This window comes from Halichondria panicea, chromosome 13 (assembly GCF_963675165.1).
Source record: "Halichondria panicea chromosome 13, odHalPani1.1, whole genome shotgun sequence".
Lineage (NCBI taxonomy): Eukaryota > Metazoa > Porifera > Demospongiae > Suberitida > Halichondriidae > Halichondria > Halichondria panicea.
The window spans coordinates 5,088,106-5,115,119 of NC_087389.1; the positions used below are offsets into that span (position 1 = coordinate 5,088,106).

At 42.2% G+C, this 27,014-nt stretch overlaps 6 protein-coding genes across 9 annotated transcripts in view; 2 read left to right on the plus strand and 4 right to left on the minus strand.

Moving 5' to 3' along the window:
* Positions 1-864: 864 nt before the first annotated feature.
* LOC135346889 (NACHT, LRR and PYD domains-containing protein 3-like) lies at positions 865-14,454 on the plus strand. Of its 3 annotated transcripts, none has more exons than XM_064544667.1 (8): positions 865-955; positions 9,450-12,071; positions 12,144-12,218; positions 12,265-12,330; positions 13,357-13,588; positions 13,645-13,737; positions 13,948-14,281; positions 14,332-14,454. In XM_064544667.1, the coding sequence occupies exons 2-8, from the start codon at positions 9,585-9,587 to the stop codon at positions 14,351-14,353; spliced, it is 3,309 nt and encodes a 1,102-aa protein (XP_064400737.1). In that variant the 5' UTR covers positions 865-955; positions 9,450-9,584; the 3' UTR covers positions 14,354-14,454. The 3 variants fall into 3 exon arrangements, with proteins under 3 accessions (XP_064400737.1, XP_064400738.1, XP_064400739.1); XM_064544668.1 differs by having other exon boundaries at positions 13,648-13,737; XM_064544669.1 differs by having other exon boundaries at positions 12,295-12,330.
* LOC135346896 (uncharacterized protein K02A2.6-like) lies at positions 3,268-5,055 on the minus strand. The gene has a single exon (XM_064544677.1). It carries the CDS (start codon positions 5,053-5,055, stop codon positions 3,268-3,270), a length of 1,788 nt encoding a protein of 595 aa, XP_064400747.1.
* LOC135346898 (uncharacterized protein K02A2.6-like) lies at positions 5,459-7,216 on the minus strand. The gene has a single exon (XM_064544678.1). It carries the CDS (start codon positions 7,214-7,216, stop codon positions 5,459-5,461), a length of 1,758 nt encoding a protein of 585 aa, XP_064400748.1.
* Positions 14,389-16,089, minus strand: LOC135346914 (tyrosine-protein kinase Srms-like). Its single transcript, XM_064544699.1, has 5 exons — positions 16,000-16,089; positions 15,644-15,803; positions 15,371-15,577; positions 15,008-15,093; positions 14,389-14,752 (listed from the first exon to the last, which is right to left on the minus strand). The coding sequence occupies exons 1-5, from the start codon at positions 16,044-16,046 to the stop codon at positions 14,467-14,469; spliced, it is 786 nt and encodes a 261-aa protein (XP_064400769.1). The 5' UTR covers positions 16,047-16,089; the 3' UTR covers positions 14,389-14,466.
* A 1,898-nt stretch (positions 16,090-17,987) lies between these two features.
* On the plus strand, positions 17,988-23,357 carry LOC135346910 (U3 small nucleolar ribonucleoprotein protein IMP4-like). The gene is made up of 9 exons (XM_064544694.1): positions 17,988-18,117; positions 18,281-18,389; positions 18,623-18,706; positions 18,870-18,985; positions 20,132-20,264; positions 20,602-20,756; positions 20,932-21,026; positions 22,006-22,079; positions 23,117-23,357. Exons 1-9 carry the CDS (start codon positions 18,031-18,033, stop codon positions 23,236-23,238), a joined length of 975 nt encoding a protein of 324 aa, XP_064400764.1. The 5' UTR covers positions 17,988-18,030; the 3' UTR covers positions 23,239-23,357.
* Positions 23,358-23,677: 320 nt separating this feature from the next.
* The window catches only part of LOC135346892 (protein sidekick-like), a 9,279-nt gene continuing 5,942 nt past the window's right edge, over positions 23,678-27,014 (minus strand). For both annotated transcript variants that reach the window (XM_064544673.1, XM_064544672.1), the window contains exons 13-16: positions 26,547-26,695; positions 25,735-25,970; positions 25,415-25,532; positions 23,678-24,456 (exon numbers count right to left, since the gene is read on the minus strand). In XM_064544673.1, coding sequence (XP_064400743.1) covers positions 23,874-24,456; positions 25,415-25,532; positions 25,735-25,970; positions 26,547-26,695 — 1,086 coding nt within the window. In that variant the 3' untranslated portion in view covers positions 23,678-23,873. The remainder of the gene's footprint in view (positions 24,457-25,414; positions 25,533-25,734; positions 25,971-26,546; positions 26,696-27,014) is intronic.

The window sequence follows — 27,014 nt, forward strand, 5'->3', positions numbered from 1 at the left end:
CTTCTGCTATCCTTTTCTGCACGATAGAACAAAGTCAAAGATATAATAATATGGTAAGGTTAGCTCTATTAGTTGACAAAGCATCAAAGAGACTGCATGCATGCAAAGACTCTGTATCAAAGTCGCAAAAATGTTTGCATTATTATTCTATCATGGAATTCAAAGTGAAGGAAGATTTACCTTTCAAGTTACTCATGCTTTACCTATACGAGTTAAATGCTTTGATGCAGCTCTGCAATGTTGGATCTGCCTGTAAGACAATCGATGTTGTTGCATAGCTATTGCCATATTTGCAACTTCGTGCTTACTTTCTCAGCCAAATTTCAGGACAAAAAAGTATAAAACACACAATTTCAGTGCAAAGACAACAATTCATATCTTCCTCTATACATAGAAGATGTAAATTGTTGTGGGGATGCTCCAATAGCATCACTGGCTCAGCTCTCAAGTAATGTGGAATAACAGATAGAAGTCAAGAGAGAAACTGTTGTATCATGGTGGAATCACAATTATAGCAGTTTCCTTTCGGGACAAGGGTAATCTTGGACAGTCCTGACCAATTCGAGACAGTTGGCACCTATGTGCTTCGTGCTGCATGAGGCCTGATTCATAGAATGACATGCATGGTGCAGTGTGATGGCTGTGAGACCAGTGGTATACTACTGTACATGCATGAATGACTGTGAAGACCATAGAAGACTGTATTGGTGTATTTTGAGAATGCACTCACTGTCACATAATGTTACCGCTGTTGCTCTGTTAATGGGGGCCTAAAATTTTAAGAGGGGGCCTAAAATGTTAAAATTCTAGGCCCGGGGGGGGGCCTAAAATTTTATGACACCGGGTCTTCCGCGTGATGCTAAAAAGCATCGCATGAGCTACGCCCCTCTTTGTTGAACAAGCCAAACAATAATTATTATCTTCATCTTGAACAAGCTAGAGCCACTGATATATGGTAAGTACAGTAAATCATAACTGATTAGACATCATAAAGTGAATGTGTCCATTGCATGCTATTGTATATACTGTACTTATTTCGATTTAACCTGCACTGTCTCAATTCCTAATAAGTTAAATTGTGCTACTGTAATATCAATAATTGACTGTACATGTTCATGGCGCTGTAACGGAGCCAGAGATCGTTTCTTTTGGAGGAGGTTGAACAATTATGTTGAAGTCCTGGTGTCGCATATTTAAAGGGTCGCATCTAATTGGAGGTTACTGTACTATCCTCGATTATAGGCCACTTAAATTACATTGTTTCTTGCAGCCTGGAATTGAGGCTATGATTTTACCTCAATTTATGACGCGACATAAAAAATCAACGCAGCAGTATATAGATACTCGCATGTTTGGAGGGTCGCTTTAAATCGAGTAAGTACGGTACCTGTGCACCATTAAAACACAAAATCAATTCTATCTTCTGCATGTATCTGTTGTTGCTGCTATAACCCTTCACGTCAATTGCAAAATCTGGAACAGTTCCGTCACTTTAGTTTGCATTTGTGATTCAACCAAAAATTAATTAGCTTGATTTTATCGCCACCCCAATGAAGTGGCTATGGCTTAGACAGGGGCGTATAGCCAGGATTTTGGAGAAAGGGGTACTATCATAGATGAAAGAGGGTGCAAAGCGCCGAAATTTGGTTGGCCGGAAGCCACACCTCTTATTAATGACGTCATAATTAACTTATCTGCCAAGTTGGGCGTGGCTGAACGTTTATTTGCATAGAGAAGCCATAGATATATGGAGAAGCTGGCCACGATCACAAAATCACAAAAGAGAACTAGTTTATAGATTTAAGCCAGAATAGCTCACAGTTTAGAGACTGAATCGTTTTCCTTGCTATACTTTGCTACACTAGCTAGCTAACAGCCTAGATATGGAAGAGAAGGGGTGCATGGATAATCAGATACAACTGGATAATCAGATACATTTCTCTGTGATTTGTATACTTGACTCAGGCTGGTTGGGGGTGCTCGAGCACCCCTAGCACCCCCCTAGCTACGCCCCTGTTAAAAATGGACGTGGGTTAACCTCGATTCCAGGCCGCTGAGAAAGGCGGCCTGGTATACACTGTTTACGCATGCGCCAGAATTACCAAGAATCTTGGTAATCGTAAATTGTAGTATATTTATCAGTATTCTTATTCCGCATTTAGTTGTAAAACATTGATATCCGTTTCATTTATAATGATGTCATTGAAAAAAGAAATCTAGTCCAAGGTGTGTAATGGCTGCTATCTTCTCTTCTGCTACGCGTTATCCTGTGTTGGAAAACCAGGTCTAGTCTTGAAAGACAAGCAGCTGGAGGCATTGAAGTGTCTGTACGCTGGTGTTTATGTGGGTACCGTACCGACCGGCTATGGCAAGTCCCAGAGCAAGTCCATCTGCTTTCCAGACACTCCCTTTCTTGATTGATGTGAAGCTTGACAGGACCAGTGCACCTCTCTCTGAAAGAAGTGTTGTGATGGTGATTTCTCCTCTTGTTTCTCTGAGTGAAGCCATCTTCAAAGTGTTGGTGTCACTGTGTCTGTTCGACGTTCAGTGCCATTCTCTCTGGAAGGAAGTATTGTTGTGACATTTGCCGAACATTGCATGGTCACAGAGTAAGTACGTGGTATCTGATCCGAGAACTGTGTGGCCTGAATGTGTTTACAATCCGAGGGACTTGTGTGTATCCGATCCGAGGGACTTGTTGCTTGAGTGTGTATCCGGACTTGTTGCTTGAGTGTGTATTAATGGATAGTGCTTTCAATGGGAAATCTATTGTGTAAATCAATATTATTAAGTAGTCCTCACATTATGTTACGTCACAGCCACTGTACTTATCCACATTTATTTTTTACCCACTAATTTTTTATGAGATTAACTTGTCGCCTGAGTGTGTATCCGATCCGAGCCTCAAGTTAATGAATAAATCTACAGAGCTGATGTTTTACTTAGCTGTCTCTGTCTACAGTATATACAGAGAGGTATATCCTCTCCTTTTTCTTTTTTCTGTTCTTTATCACAATAAGATTGAGATAACTTCAATAATTCATTAAATCAGAACTCTGATACATACAAAATACACAGGCTATTTATACAAAAACAATACTAGAAAGAACCTTCTAGAACAATAGTACAGAAATGACTAAATAAGAACATGAAACCACTAGAACTAACACAACACAGTATTTACGGAATCACAGGTTTACAGTACAGTATAAAGTCTTTATCTTAATGTTAGTTCCATGTCGTAAGGATACCACATTTCCTCCCCTGTTAAATGTTAGTGTACCCACCATATCGATCAGGCCTGTTGCGATTTCTTTGCGGATATTGTCGAGATGTTAATGCACCAGTCGAGGGTGACTCATCAGGTGGGGTCGGAGACGGATCAGTTGACTGATCAGGGGAAACTTCAAAATCTTGCAAATCCTTGTGAGCTGCCGTATCGTCGAAATCGTTTGGATTTGTTATATCGTCTTGTGACGACTCGGTGGTGGAAAGAGAATGAGTTCTATCACGTATGTGGTCGATATGTCGACGTAGTATCCTGCCATCACCAATTTCCACTTTGTAAGATACTGGTCCTGTCTGTTGTACAATGCTTCCTGGAAGCCATGTACCGTTTGTTCGGAAATCTTTGAGCATTACTTGTTGACCAACAGAGAACGTCCTTGGTTTAGCATGTTTGTCATGTTGCTGTTTCTGTTTCATCTGCTTGTCAGATACGTTTCCCTCTGTGTTTGGTTTGAGGAGATCGAATCGTGTACGTACTTTTCTTTGAAGGAACAGTTCACTCGGTGAGATGTTAGTGGTAGCATGTGGAGTTGAGCGGTATGACAGTAAAAACTGAGCCAATCTTGTTTTCAAACTCAGTCCTTCTCTCTCTCCAGCTTTCATGGCTCTTTTGAACGTTTGTACAAATCGTTCAGCTTGGCCGTTCGTGGAGGGATGGTATGGAGCACTTCGTATGTGTCTTATGCCATTGGCTTGAACAAAATCGCTAAATTCTTGGGATGTGAATTGTGCACCATTGTCGGAAACAATCTGTTCTGGTAGTCCATACCGAGCAAATAGTGCTTGCAGTGCCTCGATCGTGTTTTGAGACGTAGTGGAAGACATCTGAATCACTTCTGGCCACTTGGAATGGGCGTCTACAACCACTAGAAACATTTTGTTCAAGAATGGACCAGCGTAGTCAATATGGATCCTTTTCCATGGGCTGTTTGGCCAAACCCAAGGATGGAGTGGTGCTACTGCAGGTTTAGAGGCTTGTTCCTGGCACGATAGGCACGCTTTTGCTTGGTTTTCGATGTCTTTATCGAGTCCACTCCACCATACGTAACTGCGGGCAATAGCCTTCATTCGGGACATTCCAGGGTGGTTCTCATGGAGAGCACGAAGGGTCTTTGCATGCAGGTTCTGTGGAATGATTGTGCGAATTCCCCACATCAAGCAACCACTTTCGATGCCAATTTCAAGACGGCGGTTGAAATATGGTTGTAGATCCGGTGTCACTTTCTGTGGCCATCCTGATTTGACATACTTTAACACCTTGCTTAAGGTTGGGTCACGTCGGGTAGCCGTCTGCACCTGCTGAGATGTTACAGGAAGAGCTTCGATTTGAGCCACATTGAAAGTGTGAATAGCATTAATGTCAGCCGTTTCGTACGAATCTTGTACTGGCAAGGGGAGACGTGATAATGCATCAGCATTGCTGTGTGCTTGAGTGGGCTTGAATTGGATATTGTAATCATAACCTGAGAGAAAAATTGCCCAACGTTGGAGACGAGCAGCTGCTAGGGACGGTATTCCTTTCTTTGGGCCAAATATAGCTGTCAGAGGTTTGTGATCAGTGATTAACGTGAATTTCCTGCCATACAAATACTGGTGAAACTTCTTGGTACCAAATACCAATGCCAGTGCTTCTTTCTCGAGTTGAGCATAGTTTTGTTCGCTTGTCGTTAGCGTGCGTGAAGCAAAACAGATTGGTCTCTCAGCCCCGTCTGGTAGTACATGAGAAATAACGGCTCCAATGCCGTAGGCTGACGCGTCCGCAGCCATGTTGATTGGTAGGTCCGGGTCATAGTGGGTGAGCACATCAGATGATGTAAGTTGTTTCTTTGCTTCTGTAAAAGCTTCCTGACATTCCTGTGTCCATTCCCACTTATGACTCGCTTGCAGAAGTTGGTTGATTGGGTAAAGGATGCTAGAGAGATTCTTGATGAACTTTCCGTAGTAGTTCAGCAACCCGAGGAAGGAGCGAAGTTCTTGAACATTCTTTGGTTCTGGAGCCTGTGCAATAGCATCAACTTTACTTGGAAGAGCTTGGATTCCCTCTTTGCTGATCTGATGACCAAGATATTCTACCGACTTGGCCAAAAAGATACATTTTTCCTTCTTCAATCGCAACCCGTGTTCCGTAAAAAGTTTGAGGACTTGCTCCAGATTGTGTAGGTGGTCTTCTTCATCCACTCCTGTTATCAACAGATCGTCTAAGTAGCAGATAACGTGAGGCACTCCACGTAGGATGGTTGTCCATCAGTCTTTGGAATATTGCTGGGGCTGACGCCACGCCAAAAGGAAGTCGGCTGAACTGGTATAACCCTTGATGAGTGTTGATAGTCACGTATTTGGTAGAGTCCTTATCGAGTTCGACCTGTAGATACGCTTGTGACAAATCAAGCTTAGTGAAAAGGGAGCCATTTGCTAGTGTTGCGAATAGGTCTTCGGGTTTAGGCAAGGGGTACTGATCAACTTCAAGGTCTTGGTTGATAGTCACTTTATAGTCGCCGCAGAGTCGAAAACGTCCGTCTTTCTTGGGAACTGCGACCAACGGTGCTGCCCAGTCACTGCTAGGTATTTTCTGGATGATACCTTGTTGCTCCATGCGGTCCAATTCATCTCCAATAGCCTCTTTGGTTGCATAAGGAACAGGACGTGGTTTGAAAAACCGAGGAGTAGCATCTGGCCGTACTCTGAGAGTGGCTTTGTGTGAGGTCACAGTACCTAACTCGTCCTTGAACAATGAATCGTATTCGTGTAACAAATTCTTTAGTGTACCTGCAGGGGGAGATTTGACAGTTGCAATACATTTCCAGTCCAACTGGAGGTACTTCAGCCAATTGCGTCCAAAAAGACTTGGTCCACTTCCAGCAACCACCACCAGCACCAGCCGAGCCACCTGTTCTCCATAATTAACACACACATTAATCTGACCCGTTACCATCATAGCCTCATCTGTATAATATGTCTTTAGCAAAATATTTGACTTACGCAGCTTTAATTTAGAGAACTTGGCCTTTCTGGTGGCCTCAGAGATAATAGATATTGCAGCTCCGGTATCGATTTCCATCTTGAGTGGAGTATCCTCGATCTTGACTGTAACTGTGATCGGCTGTGTAGAAGGCTCGGTCAATCGGTATAGGTGGTAAGTGTCAGCTTCTGAGTCGGTCGAGCTGTTCCCATCTGGTTCCACTAGGTGAGTTTTGAATCGTCTCTTCTCTGTCTTCTTGAACTGAGAGGGTGGGTTGGAGCGGCAGGCTGGTGCTATGTGTCCCTGCTTTCCACATGAGTGACACTCTGCATCCTTGAAACGGCAATCAGCTGCAGAGTGATTCGACTTTCCACAGCGGTAACAAGGTTGGTTTGGCTGCGGTCTCCTTTTGCTTTGTATGCTCTTGATGGAGGGGTTGCTGGCCTTGAGTGCTCTGGTGTTGCTTTCTGCTGCTTCCATTCCCTGTGCAATTTCCATTGCTCTCTTCAAAGTAAGTTCTGTTTCGGCTAATAGTCTTCTTTGCATTGCTTCGCTTCGGAGTCCTGCAACGAAACGGTCACGTAGGGCTTCAGTGAGATACGCCCCAAAATTGCAGTGTGTTGCCAGCTTGCGTAGAGCTGCATCGTATTCTGCTAAAGATTCGTCAGGGACTTGATCCCTTTTTTGAAAATGAAAACGTTCTGCGATCACCGCTCGTGTCGGTTCGTAGTGCTTCCGTAGTGCAGCAAATATTTCTCCCTTTGTCTTCGATTTGGGAGCCTCAGGTGCAAGCAAGTCACATAGAAGACTGTAGGTCGTTGCACCAATGGAGCTGAGGAGAATAGGTACTTGCTTATCATCAGGGACTGTATTCGCCGTGAAGTAGAGGTCTACCTGATCCAGGTAGGTCTTGATAGACTCTTGGTCTGGTCTGTAATTGTTGAGAGTTCCATAGTGTGTGGCTGCCATTGCTGTAGGCTACTTGATCCACAATCCTCGTTGCCAGTGAGATAACTTCAATAATTCATTAAATCAGAACTCTGATACATACAAAATACACAGGCTATTTATACAAAAAACAATACTAGAAAGAACCTTCTAGAACAATAGTACAGAAATGACTAAATAAGAACATGAAACCACTAGAACTAACACAACACAGTATTTACGGAATCACAGGTTTACAGTACAGTATTTACGGAATCACAAGTCTTTATCTTAATGTTAGTTCCATGTTGTAAGGATACCACAAAGATAAAATACTGTTTTAACGTTCAATGAGATAAAATACGGTAAATAATAAATTAATTGTCCACCCACGCGCCAACAGTAAATACCAGGCCCTATTCAAGGGGTAGTTGGGCGGAGCCGACCGTCCCTGACGGGAGGTAGGGTTTCAAGCCTATGTCAGGATTTGTCTTTTGCTGCAACTATAGTTGCAGCCCAATCAGATTGCAGCATTTCTACTGTGGTCTGTGTCACGTCCGGTTGCGCAACCTCAAGCAAGGTAAAATTGGTTAACACCCACTTCAGAATAATAATATTCATAGAATAAAATGATTATTCATAGCTGCTTATCAGCGTGTTACATAATTCAGCAAGACAAATCCTGACATAGGCTTGAAACCCGACCTCCCATCAGGGACGGTCGGGCTCCGCCCAACTATTCAAGGGGCTGGTGTCGAGGCTAGGCGTGGGTCAATGGTTGTGCACACACTAGCTAGTAGATGTTATGCCTTGCTGCCTCAATGAAAGTAAGTGTGGCCTTTAAAACTGCACTCTGGTAACTAAGCTGCTTATAGCAATCATGTAGACTATTGTAGTGCCTGTTGTACACAAATGGCTTGCTGCTTCATCTTTGAAAATATTCTATGGCTACCAAGATAGTCCAGAAAAGGTCTTACTAATGGATATAATACATGCTGTATAGTTGGTTTTAAATCTTTTTTTTTAAGTGTCCTAATTGAACAGCTCAGCAAAACTTCAAAGGATAATCGCATTCATGACACTATCCAATCTACCACAGAAACCAATACAGTAGAACCTCGATTATCCGGACACCTTGGTTCCAGAAGCAAGCCGGATAATAATGGGCGTGGCCCGCCTCCAAAAAGGGGTTCTGCTGCATCGTGTACAAACTATGAATATCATTAATATTACCCACGCCTCTAACCACAAAGCTCAGCTTGCTGCAGAGAGGGGAGGGGCTGGGAAGCCAACAAAAATGCATTACGTAAGGGTTATACAATCTGATTGGTGCATATGCATTCCTGAATGCAAACTGCTTACGTAATGTAGGCAGTCTGCAATCTGATTGGTGCTGCATGTTTTTCTGCAGCAAGAGAACGAATGCTAGATAGGGCTGCAACCCGTCTCTCTTTTTGGAGGCGGGCCACGCCCATCTAGCCGGATAAGTGAATATGCCGGATAATCAAATAGATAAACCACGCCTTGATCCACCTACTTTATTGATAAACAGCAGTGCTACATGGTTGTCTGTGCATGCGCAGAAGATAATCAGGCATGTCTCCATGGTAACAGCTGCGACGCACATGCGCATTTGAGGGACACGCCCATTTTCTGAATTATTTAATCTGATAAAAAGAAAACTGGCAAGCCAGATAATCGAGGTTCCGGATAATGGAGGGCCGGATAATCGAGGTTCTACGTACTGTATCAACATTGTAACAAGTTGATAATAGCACCGCTCCTTAGGCTTAGATTGTTGCTGTACAATTTACAACATGACCAGTAATTTGAAAGGGTTATCGTTAGCCAAAAATGGCTTAGTGAAAACAGAACGTGATTAACATATCCAATATTATTGCACTCTTGCAATTAGTTGTTAAAACGTAAAACCATGCAATCCATACAAACATTGCTGTTTTTCTATGATTTTTCGAATTTAATTTTCGTGGAATGCAGCCTTTTTGCAGCATGCGATATTAAATTCGCGGTACACACTTAATTCGCGAAAACTACAAACATTTATGCCCCCAAATATAATGTATTAAGCTCACAACAAACGTAGATCTGATTAATTACTAACACTAAACACACGTTTTCAAGAGGATAAGTCGACTATCTGATCACAGCCACCATTTAGACACAAACAAAAATCATAGCTTCCAGCGAGGCGCCTGCGTGTATATATACGTATGCCCTAGTAATACATGTATATCAAATCTCTATCCCCTGCTAGGTTTTCCTGGATTTTCAATAGCAAATAAAGTCTACAACGTGATTCATCAGGTCATTTTCGATCAGTTAGTGAACATATTAACATTTCTGTATTCGCTGTAAACAAACTGTAGTGTTTTAAGATTCAAGATTAAGAATGGATAAATTCGTTGCTAGCATTCGCCGTAAGTACAGAGAGAGATCCTTAAATCGTGAAGAGCAATGGCCACCAGTTTCTGGAGAGAGGCTCATCAACTTGCAGTTAGTGGAGGCTGAAAAGAAAGAAGGATTTAGAGCCGGTTTGCCACAACATGGTGTACCTAAAACTCCAATTCTCCATGGTGACCTGTTCCGAGTCGAAGAAGGCAGAAAACCAGTCAAGAAGCTCATTGTTGAAGGCAATGCCGGGATTGGTAAAACCACACTGTGTACCATGCTTGCTGAAGGGTGGGCAGAGGGCAAGATCCTGACAAAATTCGACTGTGTTCTGTTGCTTCCACTAAGAGAGAATCGAGTGTCCTCTGCCACCAGTCTCACCGAACTGTTCAAACTTCTCCACTCCAGTGAGAGGATTCGGACATCTGTTATAGAAGAGTTGGAGGAGAAAGAGGGAGAAGGTGTCCTCATCTTAGCTGATGGCTGGGACGAGCTCAGTGAAGAAAACCGTTCCAAAGTATCATTTCTGTATGACCTTCTCTTTGGTGATGTTCTTCCATTTGCTTCTGTTCTCCTCACCTCACGACCTTCTGCTTCAGCTCCTCTTCACAACCTTCCTTCAGTGGACCGTTTGGTTGAGGTGGTTGGTTTTAATGAGGAGAATATCAAGCAATACATAGCATCAGAGTTTGAGCAATTCCCAGAGAAAGCTTCTTCTCTTATCGAGCAACTTGAGAACAACCCAGTCATTCAGAGTGTGTGTTCTGTGCCCCTCAATTGCGCCATTGTTTGTAACTTGTGGCACACTTTAGACCAAGAGCTTCCTCGTACGCTAACTGAGCTGTACACTCAAATCGTTCTTAGCATTATCTTTCGTAATGTCAAAAAGCAGTTCCCTGATTGTCCGATTGGTCTAAATAGATTTGAAGATATTCCGAGTAATCTACAGGACACGTTTTGGTTGATTTGTGAATTTGCGTACGAATGTTTATTATTAGATCAGCTGGTTTTCTCAGAAGCTGAATTGTCCTCTCGCTTACCCGAAGTTGGTGACAAGTTGCTGTGTTTTGGTCTGTTGCAGTCTGCACGATCACCTCTACCTGTTGGTCAAGGATTGTCTTTTCACTTTGCTCACCTGACTATCCAGGAGTTCTTGGCTGCCCTCCATCTTGCTACTCTATCCAATCAAGATAAACGGAAGGTTGTCGAGGCTCATGCTGACAGTGACCGGTTCGACATGGCATGGAGATTTATGTTTGGTCTTGCTAGTAAGTGCCGTGCTAGTTGTAGTGATCAGGTAATTAGTTTGGATGATAACTTGATGGATCAATTTCTGGTGGGTAAAAAGTTTGATAACTTAAGTTTATGTCATGCGGCTTACGAAGCTTCAGACCATGACCTTGCAAGGAAAGTTGGTAATGTAATGTCTGTGCGGTATCTCTTCTACACACATTTTAGTACTCCCTTCGACTGTGTAGCTAAGTTCTACATTCTTCGTCATGCTGCACAATGTAATAATATGGTTATCAGAATATCCAATTGTGCAATCAATGATAAGCTGTTAAACGAACTAACTGACATACTTCTCAAAGCGAAAGGTGGGTTGCAGGTTAAGGAGTTATCTTTCCAGCAGACCAAATTGTCTGACAAAGGTTTTACTTGTTTACTCAAGAGAGCCTCAGCTGCCTTTACAAAATTAGACCACCTCTCGTTGTGTCACAATAACTTAACTGACATCATGTTTTCATTCAGTGGCATGAACCTTACACGACTGGACTTATCTCACAACCCTCTTGGAGTGTCTGGTATACAGTCATTAGAGACAGCTGTACAGTATGGTGCTCTTATCAACCTGAAAGATCTAAGTCTATCCAACACCCTCACTGACGATACTGACGTCAATGGAGCTCTACTGACCACCCTCTTACAGTCTATTGCCTCTCACTGTGCTAATCTGGTAGAGTTAAGACTCTCCTACAATAATCTTGGGTTATCTGGATTCTGTTCAGTTGTAAAGAACTTTCCGTTACGTATAAAACTGATTAATTTAGCACATACCGATCTCACCACTTCATTTCACTTAGAGTCTCAAATACTGAGTCTCCATCCAAACAGTTTAACGACAATGATCCTGAGTGGCTCTAATTTCAGTGGAAATGTTGGAACTCTCTTACTGGCAACGTTTCTTCAAGCGTTTCAATCACTAGAATGGTTTTCCTGCAGTTCTTGTTCTCTCACCTCTACCGACATCATATTGCTTATCCACCATCTTAAGTCCGCTAATGTGATATGCAGTAAGAAATTATTTAGGTTGGAACTCAGGAACAACCACATTGGTGATGAGGGAGTGATGGCTCTCACTGAGTGTATACCAGAGCTGTTCCCTAGTCTGGGGGGATTCAGTATCGATCACAACCAGTTTAACATTATTCTCCATGATAATCCTGTGAGCGAGGATTTGTTACTCATGTGCAACGAACAGTTGAAGGTATATAACTTGTGTGTATAACACAGAGTACATAAAATGTTACTTTTTAGATAGTCCATTATCTTATTATAGGTGATTCAGGAATCAAAGACAATGGCAATGCTAAGTGAATGGAAGAGAACATGTTTACCTCCACAAAATGAAGAGGTAAATATATTCTGATATGCATGAAATTTACAAATATTTCTTATAGATGAATGATATTTTCCAATATCTTTGGCAGGAGCTACTATGGAAGATGACAAACAAACTTCGAGCGGTGAGTATAAGGGTTGGTTGATTATGTTAGCATAATGCTGGCATAATTATAGGCACGCTTATAACAATTACGAGAATAATAGGTACGTTTTGGAAATACAGGTTAGTCGATAAACATTTGTATATATAGGCCTGGTGGCAGAACTGGGTAGTTCTCATACACATTATTATACCTCGGTGCGCATGCGCAAGCGAGGTATACGGTAGTGTGTTTGTGTGTCTGTGTGTGTGCATGGACTGCTACAGCTGCTCAAGGGTCAATGAAGTGCAAGTAAGAGTTTCTAGTGACATTTTTTATTGGATTTTAGTTCGTGGATTTGCAAAATAATGCTTCGTTTTCGAGTTATGCCTAGTTTTGCTTTAATACTTGGAATGCCATTGCAGCCTTTTCAGAAGAGCACATAGCCAAACTTGTTTACCGAGTGTTGCTACTCTACTTAGTAGTTACCTCTGCACTAGAACGCTAGCTATTGGTAGCTGCAAGAGGGAGAAGAGAGCTGCAAGGCTCTGCTGATGCAGCCATTAATTTTAGACTTGAACTTTTGGTATCGGTCGTTTTAATAACAATCATTGTCCATCATTACCCACTTTTTGAGTTTGCGTGCAGCAAAATTCAAAAATGTTCATCATGTGTATAAAAACTATTAGCTTTATGTTATATATAGCTTTGGGATCTCCACCGAGACGCGCATCAGCACCTGCGGTGCTTTCATTTCCTTATATAGCATAGCATCATTCAATTGCTATATAGGCTATATCAATTACAGTGTTAACCATTATTGTACATGATCCTTGTTGTGCTTTGAAGGAATACTGCATGTGGAATCACTTGTTGACTGGTTGCCTATAATAATATGTCGATCTTATATATAATTATAACTAACATCAACCTCGTGTGTGGGAATTGAATATATAGGCATTTTAATAATTTGACGCATACAAAGGAATAGTAAAATTATTATTATTATCTTGAGCATTAATCTACCAACTCCTACGATGAGTGTGTCATCATTATAAATATTTTCAGATCTCTTCAGCTGCTCCCAGTTTCAGTAATTCCCAACTGATACCAATAGATTTTAGTTACGAGGTTGTGGATACAGTGGACACTTCTAGTGATGTCACTGATCCAGACACTCTCATCAAGGAACAGAGCTTCTCTCAAGCAGCACCAGTAGAGCACCACCCCAGAGCTAGTGACGAGGTTACTTCTACTACAGCTCTGCAGTCTACACACGAAACAGACCAACGTACAACAGGTGAGTGTTCCGTATATAACATAGGTATACATGCTTTGCATAATATTACCGCACAGCAGCCTCTACTGATGTTGTACCATCTGATTTCACTGAAAGAGATATCTCACAATTAGATGTCCTCACTTCATATCCACGTACCATTCACTCAGGTATAATATGTGTGCACAGTGCATGCATGAGCACCTATATATACGTAATTACACCTAATTAATTTATGAGTTTTCGATCATTGAATTTGTAGCGTTCTGTAGCTAGTATACAGGTGTACTTTTAGGAAATCTATATAATTAATTAAAGATTTTGTTCAGTGTCTAAGTTTCTGCCTCATTAACTATAATATACCCCTTTTCTTCTCCCAGGAGCTGGTGGACCGACTATTGAGGAATTGAAGGAGCGTACAAAAGTGACCGACTCTCAACTTGACACTGAAATTAAAAAGACTGACATGATCGTTCTGGCGGCTCACTTTGACAATGTGGAAACCTACCCTGTACAACTGGGACTGAACCCTGCTGATCATCAAACTGTTAGATCCTTATCATTTCAGTACGACATTCAAACAGCGATGGACAAGGCCTTGAGACTGTGGAGACAGCATAATCCAGGGGCCGCTACTTACAGAGCTCTGGTGATAATTTTGTTGAGAATGGGAAAGGAAGCATTGGCATTTAAAATTTGTCAGTCAGCAGCTAAGTAAGTGAACCAATGGTTGTTTCAAATATTAATTATTACAATTCATACAGGAATTCGAAACGTGTGGTATGAAACGGAGATCTATTTAACTCTATATATTAAAAGTGTTACCCATCATTCATAATTTTATTTTACTTAATTGATATAGCATACGAACATGCCCAACACTTTAATTGTTTAAAGCTTCACTGAATGAACGGCACGGCATTATATGAAATGTTGGTGTCATATACAGTGTTTGAATCCAGTTCTTTTTTCTCCTTGCGTGCATGTGTGCTTGGTCCTTTACAGTACCTCCTCTGTAAGTCCATGTGCAGACAGTGGCCATTCTCCAGAGCTGTGCCGAGGGTTTGAGCCTCCTCAGGGTAGCGGCTAGTCTCACTGGCCTGCCACTTTAGGAAAATGAAGTCTGGTCGCAGTAATTTGGTCACCAGATCACATGCTACAGGTCTGCACTCGGGATCAGGGTGCCTGCATGCAGTTAGGGGGAACTAATACGAACTTCGTCATCTTGGCCTTCCAATAAAAGTATTCTTTGGCTATAATATTATAATTTTAAAGGCACACATTGCCCCTAGTATTATATATAATTATTGCTACATAGGATTTTTCAATAATGGACAATTTCATGGACCAAACTGTAGTAGCTATTTGGATAGAACGTAAGACTCATCGTCTCTATTACTATGCACCAATGATTGTACACGTCCTGATAGATGGACGTACCAACAGTCGATCATGATGCTGTAGATAGGCCTGGGGCAACCAGGGGGTGGGGGGAGCCTCTCACCACTGATCACTGCTTCTATTGTCTGCAATGTGTAGCTATGTAATTGCAAGCAGTATAAAATGTTTTTACTATAGTTATGGAACCCAGAAATGTTAAATGATTAAATGTTGATGTTAGATTAACTAAGTGGCGCAATTTCTCAATAGGGGGCTCTAGCAGCAAAAAAAGTACATCTATTTACATAGTGCAACTTGATAAGATATCTCTATTAGTATACTTAATAGCCTATATAGAAAGATCCAGCCCTCCTCCTATGCCATACGAATACAGAACTATTGTACTTGTGTTGCACTACATACCTCTGTGTTAGTAAGATGAGAGAACAGCTTCTCCCCCAGTGTCCATATCTCATAGAGCACACAGCCGTAGCTCCAGACATCACTGGCAGACGAGTATTTGCGATAGTTGATAGCCTCAGGGGCCGTCCACTTGACAGGGACTTTCCCTCCGTGGGACCGATAGTACTCCTCATTCTGAAGGTTTCGAGACAGTCCAAAGTCAGCAATCTGAAAGTAATATATAATTAGCATGGAAGTACAGATGCATGCATGTACACACTGCACTACACACACCTTACATATTCCCTCATCTGAGACCAGTACATTCCTGGCCGCCAGGTCCCTGTGTACAAAGCCCTTCAAGGAGAGATAGCCCAACCCACTCACCACTTGTCGGGTGAAACTCATGAGCAACTGCTTCAGTTCATACAGCGGCAGATCACCCATGGCAACACTGAGTGTATATATGGTGTGTGTGAGAGGGAGTTAGCGATATAGGTATATATATATACATGGAACCTCTTCCTGTTTATTGAAATGCGTATATGAGTTGGGACTTGAAAATGTCCTAATTTCAGTCCATGCACACACTGTAAACGTATAATTGTGGATACATGCATATAAGTGCAGCAATTAAATGAAGAGCTTACGATTGCCTGAGGGTGGACAAGTGATGTAGTAGGTCTCCGTTATGCATCAGATCAACAACCAGTTTCAACTTTGGAGGAAATCAAATATCGATCGCAGTGATTATTATATACCTTACCATATCACCATCCATTATAATTCCTTGTATTCGCAGAATGTTAGCCTGCTTGAATTGGCCCATAATGGCCGCCTCCTGTAAGAACTTCACCTTGTCCTCTTTGGTAGCTTCCTCTGTCATAGTCTTCACGGCCACTTCACACGATATCTTTCTCCCTCTCTCACGAAGCCACACACCCTTGGTAACCGTGCCGAACTGACCACTGCCCAGCACCTCCAGCAGTCTGTGTGAAGAGGGAGAGGGGCAGTGATCATGCATGGATAGATACATTGTATATTAGCATGACTGTATACACAATCATACAGGTTAACCCTTACAGGTGCATGAATAGATTGTATACAGAGAGTGCTTTCACATGTTTATAGCAGATGTCCAGTTATCATGCAATAACTGAATTGAAACAATGTCAACCACTGTTGAGTTTTAGTAAGAAGTTTCACAATGTGATTGGTACAATTATCGTCGTCTCACTTGACTTTGCTGGCTGGGATCAGCGGAATGTTGAGTTCTGTGATCTGAGAGACAAGCTCCTCCTCTTGAGTGGCGGGTTCAAAGAACGGGTGGTCATAGTCGTGCTCGTAATCTCCCTCACTGCTACCGTTATTTTCTGCATGTACATTAGGAGAGCAATATGTTTATATAAACTCTTGGAGAGAAAATTGACAAAGTTATAGCCAATACATTCACTTTCTGGTCCCAATGCATGACCCTCTAGCAAAAACAGTAGCTGCTGTATATAGCACGAAATTTTCCATTTCGTTGCCGGGAATGACCTCTAAAGTATTTGGTTGAATATTTTGCTGTCAAATGACATATTGTGTCATCCGTTAGCTAATCATTTCGTGGACCTTCGTGGATGGTTGCTAAACCACGAAAACAGCGAAAATTAAGTCCCTTGAAAATTTCACTGCAGGGTATGTCATGCTTTGTGTGAATCTCATAAAAACTTATAGTGGATCGAACTCGAAGGACCATATTAATTATACATGCAATGGTCATGCATCCCTTGTATAGAAAAGTGGCTGTTCACAATGTTCACATAAGTCCAGGCTCCCAATATCCCACAAACACAACTTATTCCCTATAGGAAGCTGTGTTGATCGGCCGGTACCAAAGTACTGTACTATCCTTCCCAGCTCACTTGAACGTTTAGGGCAAATAGTAAATCTCTAGTTGTTTTTTTGCATTTTACTTGACCAAAACTTCCAAGTGAGTTGCAAAGGGCAGTACCATAATAATTATACGTTTTATATACCTCTAATATTGTCACCCCATGCACCCAGCTGTGTCTTCTTTGCAGGCTCGTCCACCTCTGCATAATTGTCATCACATTCTCTCCGAGGTTGCCCCTCCACTCCGGCTATTGTTGTATCCATAGTTACCACCTCAATGGCGGGTGCTGCAGGCCCACGACCGCTGGGTATCTGCACTAGAGCGTATCTTCTTTGATTCTTTGGTTTCAGTTTGCATCTCCAGTAGATGCAGCAGACTAATGCAGTCACTGCAGCAACTATTGCAATGATAAATAACGATATGAACAACGGGAGATTTTGGACACCATTACAGTAAAACTCATCGGAACATTCTGTTACGTGTGGAGAAATAGTTGGTGTCGATAGATCAAATGAATACAGATAGGTTTCTGTAAGTGTTGACGTTGTTACTGATGGCATTATGGTAGACTGAGACAATGGCTGCATTGTTGCAGAAACGGTTGCTCCATCGATGCTTGATGTCGTACTTGTGTTCATCATCACAGTAGAACTAGCAGAGTTAGTGACATTAGAGGTGATCATCATCACTAGTACTGTTGTTGTGGTTTGCAGTATCATTTTGATGGTGTGGACTGGTAGATCTAAGCATAGATAGACTGTACTCTATCTATGATCTAAGCAAAGGAAATGAGTAAAACACCATGCAGCCCCTCCCCCTAGCCCTACAGCCTACTTTGCTGGAGTCAGACCGTGCCACGTGGAGTAAAAGCAGGCAGGCTGAAAGAATGGTGAGTCTTTCTCTATAGCTGTTAACAGTGTGGCATGATCATTTTCCTAACCTTGTAGCTAGAGTATAATCTTCCTGTGAGTGTACTTGTAGACAGCACAAATATTATTATGTGTTTATAATTTTTTATAGTAAAAGTTCTATTCCGGTTGTCCCCTGTTCAGTTGCGTCGTCAGATGAGACTGCGTCGTGAGTATCTCTATCGCAAGTCAGTGGAGGACCAGGAGAGGGGCATCCTAGAGAGGAAGAGGAAGATACAGCACGCCATTACAGGTAAGGGGGTTTGGCTACACTGGACCCTGAGGACCCTCAAAATAAAGACACTTTTTATAGCACCTCATTATAATTGGGAAAAAACAAGCCTCACTCAAATCACCACTAAACCTGCACCAACAATAACAGTACACTTCCATAGTTCAAAATTGTCCGTACAATTATAGAATTCCCAGCATGTGTTGAATGAAGTTATACTTTTATAATACCTGAATTCTCCCCACTGTGTGCAGATGGTAAGACTATCCCGACTGAGCTCAGGGGAGAAGCAGTCGCCATCAGGAAGGCCATGAAGTTTGACGACCAAGAAAGAGAGGGTATGTAGGGTTTTGGATTTTGCACAAGTGAAAAATGTATCTACATAAATATTAAGAAATTTATTTACTTGCTCCATAGTACTATTACATTGCAATTACAATTTCTCTCTCGCTTTTCACGCGCACCCCCCCCCCACACACACAACACACACACACCATGCAGATCTTGCGGCCCAGACTCACAAGGATGATGAGTATGCGTGGGCAGGAGTGGAGGACCCTAAAGTGGTAGTCACCACGTCACATGACCCGAGCAGTAGACTCAAACAGTTTGCAAAGGTACTACTGTATGTGGGAATTAAGATGTCTTTCCTTACCTGAGGAGGATCCACATTTAGGGATATTAGCTAGTGTATTATGTGTTGTCCTTATTATGCCTCGAGGCGTAGCCGCACGAGGGATACGGTAAAGCTGACTGTATGTGTGTGTGTGTGTGTGTGTATCTGTGTGTCTGTGTGTCTGTGTGTCTGTTCCAGCTGTAACTGCTCAACGGTTGCAATGCGACGAAAACTAACAGCTTCTATAGGCTTCTAGCCACGTTCTCTTGGATTTTGATTCGTGGATTAGCAAACTAAAGCTTCTTTCTCGAGTTATGGCTAGTTTGACTCACATTGAAGGCTGTTGCAGTCTCTTCAGAATCTTTCATAGCATCATCTGTCCGCACAAACTTTCTATTCAACATATGAGTTAGCCTTGCACTAAAGCGCTAGCTTTTTGTTAGCTACAAGACTCAGAAAATACCTGTTAAAACAGCTAGCTAGCAGTAGCCATTTGTGAAATTGATCTCTTTGGACACACCCTTTAATTATTCCTATGGATGTAATGCGCATGCGCGCTCATTCCCCAGATCCAGATCCTCCTGGCAGAATCATATTTTTCTTGAGGGCCTGGTAAGCCACAAAACACTACTATAACAATATGCATGTACACAAGTCTTTTCTTCTTAAATATTATAATTATACACTGCATGAACTACAGATCCAATTTTCTTCTTTCTTGAGGTCCTGGTATTAAAGCCACATAATACAACAATAGATGCATGTAATAAGCCTTTTCTTCTCAGTGACTTTATATAGATAAGCTAACTTTATGAAATAATTATGCACTTCCGCTTATAATTAATTGAAAACAAAATCTTCTTCTTTGTTGCTTCCTAGATCCTTGAGGTCCTGGTATAAGCAGCCACAAAACACAACAATGATACCATAATTATACAATTGCAAGTCAGTTTTAGACAGATTATTTTATACACTTTTTCCTCTTCTATACTTTCTCTTCTATACTTTTGAGCGAAAGCAAATCATGGCGAGAGGCATTAGCACAGCGCCAGCTTGAACACTAGTTGACAGAGCGTTTGTGGCTTTTATCATGAGAAAATTCAATGAAGATACAGAAAATAATCTTTCTCTCTCTCTTTCTGGGCAGGAGTTGCGTCTGATGTTTCCTAATGCCCAGAGGCTTAACCGTGGTAACTATGTCATGAGTCAGCTTGTCCACGCATGTAGGGCCAATGATGTCACTGATCTGGTCATAATACACGAGCACAGAGGGGAACCAAGTGAGTGGGTGGGGGGTTGTCTTTTATACTGTATAGGGTCTAGAGATTGTAGTACACTAGTTAATAGATTGAATCTGAAATCAAGAGATCTCTTTATTGCTTGCCTTCTACATGTATAATCTTTGAGAGCCCGTAATTTGTGTTCAGATTGTCTAATTTCAAAATTACTCGATGCATTGATTCAGAAGTTCCGTTCCAATTAATGGTGTGCCTAGATAAACTTCTGTGATACATACGATGTGTATTCTTTACCACTACTAATATCTACAACTGAATATAAAAAAATTATTGAGCAAGCTGCCATAATTATGAGAGAGAGTTATACCCTCCCCCTCAGACGGCCTACTGATCTGCCACCTGCCCTATGGTCCCACTGCCTCCTTCTCCCTCACACACACCGTAATGAGACACGACATACCCAACGTGGGCACGATGTCAGAGGCTGCCCCTCACCTCATCTTCCACAACTTTAGCACCAAGCTCGGAGGAAGGGTGGGTCTAACTGGTCTAATAATGGCTCATCGTTTTTGGTAGCAGTTCTTGTGGTATAGACACAGTTAAAAATTTGAAAAGAAATGTGCTTGTGCCGTGTGTGAATTTTAACTCGTGTGTATAGGTACCTTGCTTTTTGGCTTTATGTTATCCAATTAAGTGCCTTTCTCTATAGGTCCAGAATATTCTCAAGTACATGTTTCCCGTACCCAAGGAGGACAGTAAGAGAGTCGTCACCTTCGCCAACCAGGAGGACTACATCTCGTTCAGGTACAGCCTCGTTATTTATACTTAGGGAGTATACATGTATTTAGTAGCATCAGTAATAGTGAGAGTTTATTAATGAACTCTTGGTAATAGAGAGAGAGTATTGAACAAAGCATTACCTTGCATGAGATGTATTTGGAAAGTAATGTGACTTCCTGCTTGGTAAAATCCAAGCGCCTGGAGCCACCACTTGCCTCAAATGTTATTGCCAAATTGTCATTAATTGATCACATGTTCGTTTCAGACAGGAAGTCCTGTTATTTTCCAAACACATTATGATTCTCTTTTATTATAGAAATATTATAGACTCTTGTTTATTATGGACTCTTGGTAGCATGTAGGTGATCGACCTTGTATTTAACTTGTAGGGAACTTGTTAACCCGAGGCGCGTGGGAGGCCACGGGTTATAGTGGTTTGTTTGTAGAGTCTACTTACCTGAATGCCATAGCATTGCGTTTACAGCATGGCTGCCTTCATAGAAATAAGTTCAGATTTTGATGTTAAACCCTCATTGTCGAACAAAAGCTAAACTTGCACGTTGAGCTATATACTCTGTGGCCTTTATTCGAGGCACTTACTTGCGGATGAAATTATCCCGTACCAAAAACAATGGAAAAGGGTCACTAAAGTAGAAAGCTAGAATTGTGACTGTTTGTCGTCTCAGGAGGCTTCTTTGCTGACTCTGGATCCTAGCACCAAGCCATATTTCTCTGGCTCCAGGCTTCATTACTGTGATCCTAGTCCACAGTGCATGTCTTATGTACCATGCACTAAAAGTCTGTTCTCAAAACCAGTCTGGTTTAGTTTTGTTGCTCCTGAGTTGCTGTGCTAGATAGCTCAGTCATACGTCACTACATGCACTGCATTATATCACTCCTCTGGTTTCTTTATGATCATGTCACTAGCCGAGGGTTTGCACTTTAGTACTCTAGTATTTAGCTTGTAGGGAGCTTGTATTTGCTGACGTTTATTCTCTCTCAGGCACCATGTGTACAAGAAGAGTGGCGTTAAGGAGGTGGAGTTGAAGGAGGTGGGGCCTCGGTTTGAACTGAGATGTGAGTGCTAATAATAGTAATATCGACCCCGGTAGTTTCTGCATTAATTTTGTACAGCCCATCAATGTACGTATATTGCATACATGTGTATATATTTCCCACCTACTACACTTTTGCCATGTAGTCTAGTGGGGTTTAACTGTTATAAATTGGCACCTCAGGGCTATACAAGGGAAAATATGGCTCATAAATTGGCACCTCAAGCAATATGCAACAAAAATAAAATGATGGTGTTTTCGATGAATGAAGATGAATGAAATGTCTTGCATGAGAAACAAAATGTCATAAAAGGAAAACATAGAGTCGGGTGTAGTCTGTAGACTAGTTCATCAAAAATTGTGCTGTGTACTTGCAGAAGGAGCTGCTTTAGAGACACTCTGGGAGAGGGCTAGGGCTCAGGCTGACTTGCTCACTAGCACTAGTACTGCCACGCCACTGCACTAGGCCTTTTTAGTTTCTGTATTCAAAGAAAAGAAGCCAGTTTAATAATAATATAGGAGTGGCTATTTTAAGCTGGCATAGCTGAAGAGAGCTGGTCAGCCTGCCTAGAGCTAGCTGTGTTGTTTCTTCTGGCTGGTTGCTGCACAGTAAGTGGAGGGAGGGGCTGACTAATTGAACAGAGAGGGGGAGTGGCTCTGTACCGTTCGCTTGGAGGGAGGGGCTGGCTGCTTATATTTTGTCCAGGCTGCGCAAGATTTGAGTGTGGACAGCAGCCCTGGTGTGGACGAGCTCTCTTTTTCCTAGTTGTCTTCTTGTTTGAATAGTGTTGCTATGCGGTAGCGGTCATGCAAGCTTATATAGCTGGATGCATAGCAACCAGTCAGCCAATCAGATGAGACATATATCAGTTAATACACAGTGCCTCGGGGTTTATGACAGTAAACCACACCTCCCCCTCGGGCTTACGCCCTCGTAGTCGGGAGTCATAAACCCCTCTACACTGTACATTAACTAATACTTATCCTACAGTTTACTAGCTTGATAATTCCCAGCACATTTTGTACTCTAAATAACCCCGCCCACTCCACCCCTCACAGTGTATGAGATCAAGTTGGGTACGGTGGACCAGACGGATGTGGATGTAGAGTGGAGACTGCGACCCTACATGAACACTGCCAGGAAGAGGGCGGCCATTAGCTCTGAACAACCACGCCCATAACATCCAACCGTATAATTATTTGTACAATATCTGTTTTGTGTGAGCTTATAATTTATTGTCTACTTTTCAGAATGTCATCATTGTGAAGCATTGGCGATATAATTATAGTATTGAATTAACATTTGCACATGCAATAATTAATAAGTAGCCTCAACTAGTGTGATTTACGTAATTATGCCCTTACAAGTAATTATACCCTTACAAGTAATTATACCCTTACAAGTAATTATGCCCTTACAAGTAATTTCCTTTCTCCTAAACTAGCTAGCTTATATATATTATCTCTCTCCTGATTCGCATGGCCTGTGTGTATAGTACCCATGGATACTCTAGCTGTCCGTGATTTATGATTATAATTTATTTATACACCAGTATAATTATTGCAGGCCTTTTTCCCATCAAGCTACACGTACATATGATCACGTTACCAATAAATTGCTAAAATTAATGGATAACTTAATTAATGTGATGTACAATAAGTTATAGTCGTCATAATAATATAAAAAGATTGCAATGAAAAACCGTGATAGTATAGTTACGTAGGACAGTCAATGTAGTTTAAATACCAAGAGGCCAGTTGAGAATGCGTATAATAGTATATACACCTGCGAATGCGTGCATGGGGGGATGAATGATCACACAAAGGTGGCGTTAGCAGTGGAGTTAGCTTGAGGAGTCTCCAGGTGGCTGTAAGCAGCATCACCCATGGCCTGCAAGTGACTGTACTCTGTAGCATCTGTTACTTCAGACGACGCAAACGATGGTTTTCCTATCGAGTCGTTCTCATCAAGATCGTAGCCAAAATCCACTACTTGCAAGTGCCCCCTACCCGTGTGATGTATTTGGTGTCGTGCTGGTTGCTGTCTATAGTCATCTTGGTATCCACCATTCACAACCACCCTACTATTAATATTACTATCGCCTTCGAAATCTGTCAAAGGTTCATCGATGAGCACTGATTTTGATCCCTCCTCCTCCCAATACTCTGCCGGAGATTTCCCGGCCATGCTGCTGTGATGTGAGTGTGATGAGTGTGCGCGTGGGCGGCTAATTGCTTCCTCGAAGGACGGAGGGTTTATATAACCAGGGGCCGGCCCTGGGGGTACAAGGTTCATCCGAGAGCTTGTTGAGAGTTGTGGTGTGTACGGGTTACTGTACGAGTCGACAACAGTGCTTTCTAGATCAGTTTCACCGTCTATGCCGCTCCTCGAGGCAATCCTGTGAGGGTGTGTGGGGTGTGTGTGAGGGTGTGTGGGGTATGTGTGTGTGAGGGTGTGTGTGCGTGTGTGTGTGGCAGGTATAGATGCATTATTGTACGTATGAGACCACTAAAGTTAATTACGAAGTGTGAACATTCTTTCCTATTTTAAATCTCACATACCAAAAGATGAATACATGTAAACAAAAATCAACAAGGCAATGAATACGGTAATATTCATGGTGGGAATTTTTCAAATCAACTGAAACCCGATCCTATGCTCCAGCTAATGATTGCACTTGTGGGAGGAGGGGGAGTGTGTGGGAGGAGTAATGAATAAGTGGGGGAGGTGAAGGTATAGACTCAGAGGATTCAGCTATCGGGGATGTGCCCACACACTGGTCGGTGGTGGTTGGTACTAACCTAAGCCCAGGGATGTGCCCACACTGGTCGGTGGTGGTTGGTACTAACCTAAGCCCAGGGATGTGCCTACACACTGGTCAGTGGTGGTTGGTACTAACCACCTCTAGAGGCCTGGTTCACTACATACATGTATTAGGCTAGCCACCACCTCACAATCTCTGGGCGTAAAGCTTTACACACCATTTTTTCAAACTACCGTATAGCGCGAAATTTTCGAGGCACTTATATTTCGTGGATTGGCCTCTAAAAGCCATTTCGTTGCACAATGTTCGCGGAATGACTGCTACCGGAAGCCACTCCTTTAAATCTTGCACGTTATAGCAGGTAAAGAACGATTTTCGTGGACTTAATTTTCGTGTAGGATTGCTAACCCACGAAATCCACGAAAATTAAGCCCCTCGAAAATTTCGCGCTATACGGTAATACATCTACTAGTAGTGAATGGGAAGTGGAGAGAGTACCAGGTCATCTACAGACTACATGTTGGCTAGCCTGAGGAAACCCCTTTAATTAATTACGTGTACTGCCATTCCAAATGTATCATAATCTCCTTACAGCTCAAGGTCTACTGATCTCTTGCTCCGAGTGGAGTAGGAGACTCTGAACACATCGTCAGCCAGTTCATTGTTGTCCTTGTTCCTGTCACTTACTACACTGGACCGTTGGCCGTGGACTGTGTGTGTGTGTGTGTGTGTGTGTGTGTGTGTGTGTGTGTGTGTGTGTGTGTGAGGGCAGAGGGAGAGGGTATGAAAGCTAAACATAAGTGCGGATTCACACATACTTTAAGCAAAGGAAAAATGTACTGAAAAAATATGAGAGGCACATTTAACAGGTACAGTTATTGGGAGTCATTACATAATTATTATTATACTCACATGAGTAGGTTCCTTGGGACTTGTATTTCGTGGCGTAGGCGACAAGCAGAAACGCCCCACCGACACTCATTATAAGCAGAACTACCACCGCCACCATGACTACTATAAACCATATCTGAGTGTAGAATGGTCCAGTCGGTGGTTCCTCGAGTGTGTTGGCTACGGTGTCTGCCAGCTGCACAGCAGAAAAGGGGCCGACACCAATAGACGTCTCAGCAGCTAGACGGTACTCGTATCTGGAGGGGAGGGGATATTTAATGACTACACGGAGCAACACATAATGGCAGTACTCCAAAGCAGCTAAATCGTTCATACTTCTAGAGTTTGGAATGTCCTGTTTCTGTAGCTAAGAGGTCTGTCACAAAGGGTGTTTAAACATATCAGATATCATTTTTGAAACCAACATCGATAATTTCACCAAGGTAATTATGGTAAAAATATGCCTCAGATTATAACACAGTGCAAAAGCGCATAAAAGAGAGGGAGCGTGTAACTTATGCATCTGCTACAGTACGGGCAGAATTCAAAACCACTACTATAAATAGAACAATTCTTGAAATCGCTCACTGCTGCATGTGCATGGAATGTAATCCTACGTGACCATAGTTCTATTTATAGTAGTGGTTTTGGATTCTGCCCGTACTGTAGCAGACGGAAGTTATACGCTCTCTCTCTTTTATGCGCTCTTGCACTGTGATTAGGTACAGTTAGAGCTACAGCATGTATGTTATAAATTGAACCATCCAAACTCAGGTTACATGACTTTTTGTACATGCATAATCATGCTAGACATGCATGTAGTAACTAACTACCTTTCCAACGGCTGCAGTCTCCCCAGTACAAAGGTTTGAGCTGATCCACTGCCCACAGTGAGGGTGGAGAATTCAACATCGTTCTGCTCCCTCAGTAGTCGATACTGGAGTGTGTAGTCAGTGAGGGGGCCATTGGACTGGACAGGAGGCTGTGTGGGGGGGGGGGTACATTACACATTGTACGTGTACCTTTAATTTCAATTGTTGCAGTGCAAAGAAAATGTTGCATGCTATAAACTATGTACATACAGAAATGAAAACGAGTTTTCTATGGTCCATTACAGCATTTAAAGTAAACCATTATTAATTTTTATGAAGCACGTGTAATGTCTAAAATCTCGTTGTACAGTGAATACAATCACAGGCACAATATAGTTACTGCACAGTGATGTTCCCACACTGGTCGGTGGTGGTTGGTACTAACCACCCCTAGACAAAAAATAACCAGGCCTAGAACACATCACATAC